A 10,251-nucleotide genomic window follows, 5' to 3' on the forward strand; every position below is an offset into this window, starting at 1 on the left:
GTGTCGTTCCCTGCAAAAGGTGCATCGATTTTGTCAACTTACAACCACAAAACATTACTGTAAATAAAGTCCAATGCAACTTGAAATAGATGTTCTGCTCTGCTAATCATAAAATAATAAGTGTTGAACTTATCAAATAGAACGGTGCTCTGGTGACATAAAACCAAAATGCTACTTTTTAGTCCAGTCTTACACACACGCTAACTTGGATACACCAGCTCGACTGTGAGGCACAGCAGCAGCATCGTTGCAGTGAAAAGGAATCGGAGATGGTTTTAATTTTATGCAAAAGTTGAAAGAGGAATGAATACTTTTGTAAGGCACTATATCCTGCTGCTGCTCTGCTTTTTCAGTTGTTTCTCTTGAACCTGACAAAAAGCTCCAAAACTATTGAAAGCAGACTGTGGAAACTGCCTTCCACCAACAGAGCACATGTATTTGTGTCTGTGTATTCGCTATGAAGAATCTCTCTCATTAAAATGCATGTATGGATAGCACTGATGCAAATTTCGGGAAATACGTGATCTTATTTTGACTTTTTTTTATGTTTTGCACACCTTACTAAGACTTTTGATCTTGCACACAGGGGAAACAACAAAGTTTATGATCGTGCGGTGTCGGCGTGCATATCCACCGGGATACCTTTGAAGACGAGGATAAATTAAGCTATTCAGCCTTAAATTTGCAAGTTTTTGTTTAAGTTTTTCTGTTGTTTTTTCTTTTCTTTTTTTTCCTCAGTCCCCCCACTTTTCTTTTTGTTGCGTCTCCAACACAAGTGACGCTCTCTATTTATGTACAAAAAAAAAAAAAAGTTAAATCTGCTGCTGTTTGTAACCGACTCAGTCTTTAACATAGGAAGAATGTAGGCTGGAGAATGAGGTAAAAAAAATGTATCTCTCCTTTATGGGGGGAAAAACTGTGTTTTCTGCAAACAGCGTACATCAAAGTGCAGTTAGAGCGTGAAGACATTTCAGGCTGTATTTCAGAGAATACAGACACCGCTCAATGACTGACTGTCGGCATTGATTTCTGCGTTCTTTTGTGCAGGTGGAGCCGAACAGCATAGCAGCGAGAGACGGACGCATTAAGGAAGGAGACCGCATTCTGCAGGTGAATTATTTACTCTGTGACGACGATCCACTAACATCAGGTTATGTCATATTCTCAGAAATATCATGTTTTTTTTTTCCAGTACTCCTCAAATAACCGCTACCCTTTTAATTAACAAAAAGAAAAGTGGAAAAAAAGGGGGTTTTTTTGTCTAGGAGGGGAAAAAAAACCTCCCGATAGCTACTCTATCCTTATATGACATTCTTGTAAGAGAATAACTGAGCTGCTGGTGTCTCGAGTCTGGGGCAAGGATATGTATATTTAATCACCTCGTTTTATCAGGGAAATTAAAGTCCTTAGTTGCAGTTTCGCAGGCACTACATCATCTGTGAGAACTCTTTCTTTCTCTGTCCCTCTTTATGCAAACCTTCCATGAGGTAAGCTACTGCGAGTAGCTTCAGTTTTAACAAAAGGTCGTTCTTTGTAAATCTGACTCGAACGGAAACGCTAAGAAACGTGGACAAATAATTGCCGTTGAAAGCAAAAGGGTGATCTCAGTTTTGATATCTAGGCTGAAGCATATCTGTTATCATGTCCATGAATATACATCTTTTTTTTTTTTAACACATTTTATCAGATTGGCTTGGTGTTTGTTGTTTTTACACTGAAACACTGGAGTAACAAACTTGAAAATGAATGACCCTCTGACCCCAGGCTTGCCTATAAGTGGCTCACTCTTTTCACAGGCTAACAACTTTCAGCTTGTTTTATTATTTTTTTAGCTGAATGTTTGCCTCCTTCTATTCTGAAAAAATACAATAAAAACGAGCTTTCATCCTTGAGCAACAACTTCGTCGCCAAAGAGTTGTGCTTCATAAAATGTTTTAATGCAAAGATGTGTCACTGATTGGAAGAAAAAAAAAGCCAGATATTGACCAGTCAGTATTGATGACAATTACTTACCTATGTTTCAACATGTCTCACAGTGTGCTCATTGATGTTAAAAGAATTTTTTTTTTTTTTTTTTTTTTGGAGTTTTGGTCCTGTAAACTAAAAATCTGTTGATTTTTAGTTTACCAGATTTGTGTATCATAAATATCAAAGCTGTACTCCTAAATAAAGGTGTTACCTACTGTCTAGGAATTCCCTTTTACTTATGGTTGTTTAAGTCGGATCCCTTTCTTATCTCGGTAAAGTGACATTTTACGTAGCTTTCAGTCCAAGTAGAAGACTTTGAATCCTCTTTATTAATTGTATATTGACCTCTGAGTATCTCCCTTCTCGCAGTGTGTTGTTTGTTTACTATGAGTGATTGGGTGGGATACGGCCTGCTATGCTCCTGGCCCTATTATCTTCCTCTGACAGCCCCATTACTCTAGTGCGGAAAAGATGAACGCCACCTGTCAAAGAACAGTTAATTGTATGTCTGGATGGTCTGGTGAGAGCAGAGTTCCACTATTGACTCCCTCTCCAGAGTGTGTAGCCTCTCCTGTGTATTCATATAAGGAGCAAGTGGCAGCGGAGAGGAAGGAAGGCGGACGGCAGACGAGACATGCGGAGAGATTAAAAAAGAAGTGTGTGGAAACGAAGACTAATGGAGAGTGAAAATATATGGATAGGGGGGAAGAAAGCAAGGGGGCTTAGAGTCAAGAAAGATCAATGATCCACACAAAAAAAACCTAATCCATCTTCTCCCGCGGCTTAATTGCGTGTAATTTAAAGGACATATGTATATTATGCTAATTTTCCTCCTCGTATGCAATGTCGGTCTTTGGTGTGCAGATAAATGGCTTTGAAGTGCAAGACCGGGAGAAAGCCGTCGCCTTGTTGTCAAGCGAAGAAGCAAAGAGCATCAGACTCCTGGTGACAAGGCCAGAGATCCAGGTAAACACGCGCACGCACACACGCAGCCCTCCTGCCCCATCTTTGACAACCTGTCATGTCAGATAAAAGCGACTGCTGCTTGAGAGCCTTTTGGTTTTCTTTCCTGTCAAAGTGATTGTTTAGAGTACCTGCGCGTGCGCATGCACACACACACACACACACACAGATGTGTACATTCATGGGTGCGAAACCTCAGAGAGGACTCTGACAAGATCTCGTGATTGCAGCTGGAAGAGGAGGCTGTGTGGCTGGATGACGAGCAGCAGCGGCTTGTTGAGGAGCTGAAGATGGAGATTCTGGAGGAGAAGAGGAAGCAGAGGGAACAGAGCTTTGAGATGGCAGATAAGGTGAGTAAAAGAAATCAGAATAAGAAACAAAAAAAGAGAGACGGCGGAGAAAGGATGGCGACAGCACTGCAACTGATGTGTGCGACCACAGTATCGATCTCACCAAGGCGGTGGGAAGTTAGAGGAGACATGCTTTTGTTCTTATCAACATCATGTTACCCATAGTTTACGTGAATGTTGTATTGATTAATTCAAGCTGTAATTTATATTATCTTTCCATTTCAAATATTTGTGTTATATTTTAAACATATCTTGACGGTTGTGGTTATTGCTCACTGGTAAAGGACTTAAAAATCAAAACAAATATAACTTCCCTGTCATTATCCTTAAGGCCCATTTCGCATGGGCTTAAAACTACTCTATGAACTAAAGGACTCCACTGCTATTTGAATACCACTGAACCAAGGTGATTTGAAAACTTTTATTTTGGTGTGAAGACGATCAAATTGCCAAACTTTTGGGGCTCCCTAAATAAATTATCCTTAGCATCCTTACCAACCATCCTTCATTTCTTTATAATGAAGGAAAGGCTTCAACCTCTCCTTTAGCTTTAACATGCAATATTCCGAATTTGCATCCAACGTCAGCAACTTAAACCTCTTTGTTTTACTTTTGGCCATCTCCGAAATGATGCCTTACCTCTTGTACGCAGAGTAAAGAGTCTTCTGTTTCTTAATTTAAAGCTTCAAGGCGATGAGGACGTCACAACAGACACGGCCACCTGTTCTTCCAACAATCAGGACAGTGGATTTGGGCGCAGCACAGACAGTACCGAGCACCAGCCCTTGTTGGCAAGACTTTACAGGAGGAGCCCAGCGCAGTGCCTGAGGGATCGATGGCAGTCAGAACATCCACACAACAGGCGAGGGACCGTTGTACCACAACACGCTCAAAGCACAAAAACCCATTCAACGAGCCAAGGCAACGAAAGCGTAGTGAGTATTCGTAACAGTGGTTGCGGAGTCCGAGGCTTAGAGAACTGCTTCCAGCAACTTTTAGAACTCAAGTGCCAAATACGAAACGGGGGCGAATGTGGGGTGTACTCCATTAGACACAGCATAGAATGTAGTCTCACTGGGCAAGGTGGAGGGGATGGAGATAGTGAAGGTGATGTTGGTGCAGGGGGAGGGGTAGAGCAGGAGTTGAAGATGCTGAACGAAGAGCTGCGCAGCATTGAGTTGGAGTGCCAGAGCATCATGCAAGCCCATCAGCTACGCAAGTCCCAGCAGCTTGAGCAATCACAGTCTGCACCCTGCTCACCAGGAACGAACCAGAAAACTGGACAAAAGCGGCATGGGAGGCTGGCGGACATTCATGAGTACCCCGAGAGGTCCGACAGCGACAGAGTTCGCGAGAAGGACAGCTCCAGTGCCTACAACACAGCGGAGAGTGCCCGGTCAACGCCTCTTGGCATGGAGAGATCCCCTGATCATTCTCTGCAGAGACAGATCAGCATTACCAACCAGAAAAACCTCAGGCTTGCCTCTTCTGCATCATCCAATCCCATTCCTATCCCCAAGCCTCAAGGAACACATAGGCCGTGCAGGCCAGCCGATCAAGGTCCAGTCATCTCCAGCAGCCCCGACCAGAGCAATCCGTCACGGTCTGAGTCGGACCCAGCTCTACCGGCGGACGATGAAAGATGCGACAAAAAGGGAAGGAGCAGAGACTCGAGAAGAGCTCTTCCTTATGGCGCTTCATATCAGACGGGCACCTACCACGGCCAGGGAGGATCCAAGCAACTTCAGGTTTGTATTATGAAAACATACCTATGTAGTGCACATCTACATAAAGCATTTCTGAATAACTGTGGCGAACATCATCTTTGTTGCAGAGCTATATGCAGCTGCTCCAGCAGCACTCGTCCCTGGAGTACTCACAGAGCCAGCTGAGTCTCCTCAGCGTGTGTCGAGATCCCATGCACCGCAACGGTCGTGCGGGGGAGCCTCGCCTGGAGTGGAAAGTCAAAGTCCGCGCAGATGGGACACGCTATGTCGCCAGGAGACCCGCTCGCGACCGCATACTTAGGGAGCGGGCGCTCAGAATCAGAGAAGAGAGGAGCGGAGGCATGACCACAGATGACGACGCGATGAGTGAGATGAAGATGGGCCGCTACTGGAGCAAAGAGGAGAGGAAGCAGCATTTGGCAAGAGCCAGAGAGCAAAGGAAGAGGAGGGAGTTCATGCAGAAAAGCCGTCTCGATTGCCTAAAGGAAGGACCGGCGAGCGGGGCCGAGGGCAAAAAGGAGATCAACATCTTGGAGCTCAGTCACAAAAAGATGATGAAGAAGCGGAACAAAAAGATTCTGGACAACTGGATGACCATCCAAGAGCTGATGAGCCATGGAGCGAGGGTCCCAGAGGGGTCTACTGTTCATAATGCCTTTCTTTCTGTCACCACTGTTTAAGGGACGTTGTTTAAATACTTGATGCAGGCATATTTTTTAAAATCAGGTGCATCGTTGCTTTGCTTTAGAAGTCATCACTCCTTGAAACCACTGTAAAGGGGGAAATGTCGTGGGTGAGAAACTCTGTAGCATTCCCTGAGCAACTTTCTTGCTAACCGTTGACGAATGTTCAGCAATCAGTACCACACGTCAGTCATTTAAAACACGACGCAAGACGCTTTTAAGCCGGACCAACGTTTTTTGGGGGTTTTTTTGGTGATATGGTGGTGCCTCGTAGCATGTCGGTTCAATCAGTTTATAAAGCGTGAACGAACCGACGACGTTTTGTATGCTCTGTTTTGTGTCTTAATATCTGTAATTTTTATGTTTCATAATATATGAAGCAATTTTACTTGCCTCATTCGAGCTGGCCTTTTATATGGGGAAGATTGCAGTATTTTTTACACTTTGTAATCTCAAATTTTGTAAGATTTTTTTTTTATGCAGAATGTCAATTGTATCGTAAACGATTATCATAATTTCCTATTTATATTTGTATCACCAAAACCCGCCACTGTCGAGGTGAGACTATTTGATTGTACTATAGCTAATGCTGTACGCCAGACCAGCAAAACAGGAAATAAGAAATCTCAAAAGGAAAAACCCTTCTGGAGACAACTCCTTTACATCGCAACTGCATCGACTGTCAGAGTTGTCAGTTTACATCACTAAAAATGTCAACATGCTATGTCAAAGGGACACTTTAGACATAAGTTAGAAGGGTTCTTTGAAACAATTTTACCTCAGCTTACAGTTAAAACTGAATTATCAAGAATTCAATGCTTTGCTAATGAAATCATCGCCTGATACTTTAAAATATGAACCTGTGAGTTATGTTGAAATCGTCTGAGTTTAATTTATATTGTTTACTTTCTAATTGTATTTATTGTAAATTAAGTTAATCGTCTCCTCAGATTCTCTTAATGTGGGGTATCCTGGGGAAAGCAACACTTTTCAATGCGCTGGGAAGACTTTGTATCATATTTTCAGCCTTTCAGCACTGCTGTTTTTACTGCAAATTGAGTAATTGTTGATAATGTTTGTAAAACTGAATAAAGAAAGCAACAAAAAACATTGTCCTTGTGTATATATTGATTTATGTTTATGTTCTTTTAACTTTAGACATTTAGGACTGATGATTTAAAGTTTCACCTGCATATTTTGTTGTATATTATTTTGTTGTAAGGTATGCTCCAAATAGGGTGAGGGTTATTAATCTTTGTTTGTATTTTGGGGTATTTTGGCTTTCATTAAAAAGCACAATTTAATTAACACAATGCACTGCATTAAAAAAAGTTTATTTCTGATTAAAATGATTATGATTAAGATAAATCTTCAGCCTCATTTACCACATCAAACAACTTAAATTTTATTCCAGGACTCTTAGGCAATCAAAGCCTGGGAGTCCTGGATTAGGCCATAAGATTTAGTGTCTTGTGGCCTAATGGCATGAATGGTGATTCGCCCTGTTGCTGCCTTTTACTGTATTCATGTATTCATATTGGACATGACTAACAGCGTGGAAGGTTGGGACGTGTGCATGTGAGGAGCAATAGCATGGCTGTGCCGTAACAGGAAGCATTAAAGCTAAACTATCCTCCCATTTCAACGCATTAAAGAGACACCTGTGAAGTCTCCGTTGCCCCTGTCCACAGCCCAGTGAGCTGAAGAATTAATGAGACACTTCAGACTGGCATCCTCATCACTGGAGCCTTTATGCATAATATTAAATCAGGTAAGCAACACATCCACCTCCTTCAAACCCTGCCTGCCTTCCCCATATATCATATCCGAAGCCACTGTATCTGTGTGGCAAAAAAACAAACATTCCAATCGGTTTCTAAGGACCAGAGGAAAAATAATTGGGTGTATTTGAATGTTGTGTTACACCCCCCAGTTGTATCCTTGCTAACGTTTTCATCCATAAAAGCAAAATAGCTGTGGTTTTGAGGCTGCAATGCCTTGGAATGAGCTTCAAAGTATTACAACTTTTCTTAAATGTTTTATGGCAGCAGGTATGTTATATGGCAGCAGGTATGACAGAAAATCAACATCTAAAAGAAAAAAACAGCATAAAAGTTTTATTGCTTTTTTGCAGACTCAGGCATTGGGAATAATAAATAAAACATCAGAAAATAGTTAATGGTGAGTTGAGAGCGTGGATATCACAATCCTTTTTAAAAAAAAGTAAAAATAAGGCTACATAAGATGACATTCTGTTGTTTGTGGATGAAGGACTGACAAATCCACTTGCATAAAGCGCTGTTGGTCGATGAATACATTAACAACATATCCAAAATATCCGCAGTTCTGACACGTGTGCTGATCGCAGCTATTTGGTTAAAATGAGACCGACTTTACTTTGATGTTATCAAAAACGCAGCCAGGCAAGATGAGTGCACACATGCTGGTAGGAGAGAAAAAAAAAAAAAGCAGAAGACAGAAATAATGTGAATAAGATTGGTCAGAATCTATAAGAGATACAGCCTCTCTTTCCTGAGTAGTACAGAGATTTTGGCTTTTTTACTATCATTTTACACTGTTTAGTTACAATTTGCATGTGTATAATTGTCGGATAAGCTTAATAATGAAAGAGCATTGCACAGTTTTGATTATGAGATCATGATCCCGATAGTTAAAGTGGAGCAGTAAAGGTAGAGGAGATGGAGAAAACAAGCCTACAACTGTCTTTAATCTAACGACGCCTTTGAAGTTAGCAGGGGAACCAGAACAAAGTCGGGCGTTCTTTGCCGAGACGAGAGCTTAAACGTTGTGATGAGAAACAGGTGACACATTATGTGTGACTCTGAGTCCTTGAAGGTGATTATATGGTATTTATGTATGGAGGTAGTCGACTGAAGCTTCAGTATAACAAAAAAAAAGGGATATTATCAAAATGTGCCATATCTATTTGATTGTTCAGTACAGCAAGATGAAAAACAGAAGACGATAAAAACAGGACAGAAAAAAGGGACAGAGATAAATGTGCCAGGTTGTTGTTTTGGGGGTTTTGTTTTATTGATTTTAGTTTTATATTCTTTGATTAGATCCGCTTTGTCTCTGTTTTGCCTTGGTTCAGTCCTTTGGTTTTATTGGGTTCCTTCTGTCTGGTTATTTGTTAGAGTCAGATTCCTACTTACCCAGTTTGTGAACTCTCCCTCCCTCGCCCCCTGTGCCATTCTCTCTCTCTCTCTCTCTCTCTCTCTCTCTCTCTCTCTCTCTGCCTGCTTCCACAATCAAGTTCCCCACTATATATACCACTCATTCTCAGTCACTCCTTGCTGGTTCCTTTTGTTATATCCTGTTATTTCCCTGCTGTCACTTTCCTCTGAATTCCTGTTTTTGTTTTGCTCTGGCTCCTGGTGATTTTTGTAAGTTTTCTTCATTATTGTGTATGAAACATTCTTCATCTATCTGTCTTTCTGCATTTGGGTCCAACTTAACCACTACACACCATGACAAAATGGTTATTTACTTTTATGTTTTCCCTCTTTATCTTGTTAAAACATTAAATAGTATAAAGGAAAGAGAACTATATCTCCAAATACAAACTTTCTTCTTTAAACCAGTCACACAACAGTAAAGAAGCGTCCATAATACTAAGTACAATCAAGTTAGGCATGTATGACATAATAAATATGCTAAGTTCTAATTTACTTAGCTTTTGTTGTCTGACCACAAAGTAAACCAATGTCTATTTTCCACCCTCTAGTTCCACTGAATCCAGAAAGAAAAAAAATAACTGAGAGCAGAGGAAATAGCAAACTGGTCAAAACCAAGTAAATGTATAATGCTAATAATTTTAACAAATGCAAATTATTTAAAGTAGCATTATGGTCAACAATGCGTGGCTGCTGTTGTAGGTAAAACTGACTTGTACTTTAAATATGCTGTGGCCAGGGGGATAAACTTCATCACAACCTATTAAGGTGGAAGAAAAAAGATGTCTCTTGTTTACAAAATAGGTTGTATGCGATTTGGAAAGACATGCGCATTTAAATATTATCCGTTTTTGGGGAGGCGGGAGGGGTTTGTCAGCGCAGCAACAATAACAACGTCCATTGTACATTCTCTATGCAATACAATCAGTATTTATGCCTCCATCTAAAATAAACGACTGATTAGAGCTGGTTAATGACAGTTAATTTTCCATTCATTAAACTTCTATTCACGGCCCCAATTATACACTAATGACTGATTCAGAGTTCTAATTAACAGTAGGCTTTTTTTTCCTTTTTTTTTTTTTTGCCGCCTTGTCATGAAGGACACCTCCGCAAAAGTCGCTATTTATATGTGTCTTTGTTGATCAATCTTATTAAATGGCTTTAAATGTTTGTTTTGGTTGATTAAATATTTCACTGAATGCTAACTCCTGTTGTAGTTCTTTATGGTGATAAGCAACTTAAAAAAAAAACGCCTAAATTCATTTAGCAACAATGAAAGATGTTTATTTGCAAAGTCGTGAAAGCATGTCTTTGAACGTCGCACTAGCACCAGTTGACTCCGCCTACTAATGGGCTAACC

The 10,251-nt window shown here is 40.8% G+C and overlaps 1 protein-coding gene across 1 annotated transcript; it reads left to right on the forward strand.

The window, feature by feature from the left end:
* Window positions 1–1,026: 1,026 nt before the first annotated feature.
* Window positions 1,027–6,799, forward strand: LOC106959307 (PDZ domain-containing RING finger protein 4; the record flags this gene model as incomplete). Its single annotated transcript, XM_015051796.1, has 5 exons — window positions 1,027–1,110; window positions 2,833–2,934; window positions 3,162–3,281; window positions 3,965–5,029; window positions 5,116–6,799. Coding segments are annotated over 5 exons (1,944 nt in total), but the record flags the coding sequence as incomplete, so codon positions are not given.
* Window positions 6,800–10,251: the final 3,452 nt, after the last annotated feature.

Source organism: Poecilia latipinna, unplaced genomic scaffold (genome assembly GCF_001443285.1).
Source record: "Poecilia latipinna isolate Pla-1442-1.1 unplaced genomic scaffold, P_latipinna-1.0 Scaffold1067, whole genome shotgun sequence".
NCBI lineage: Eukaryota > Metazoa > Chordata > Actinopteri > Cyprinodontiformes > Poeciliidae > Poecilia > Poecilia latipinna.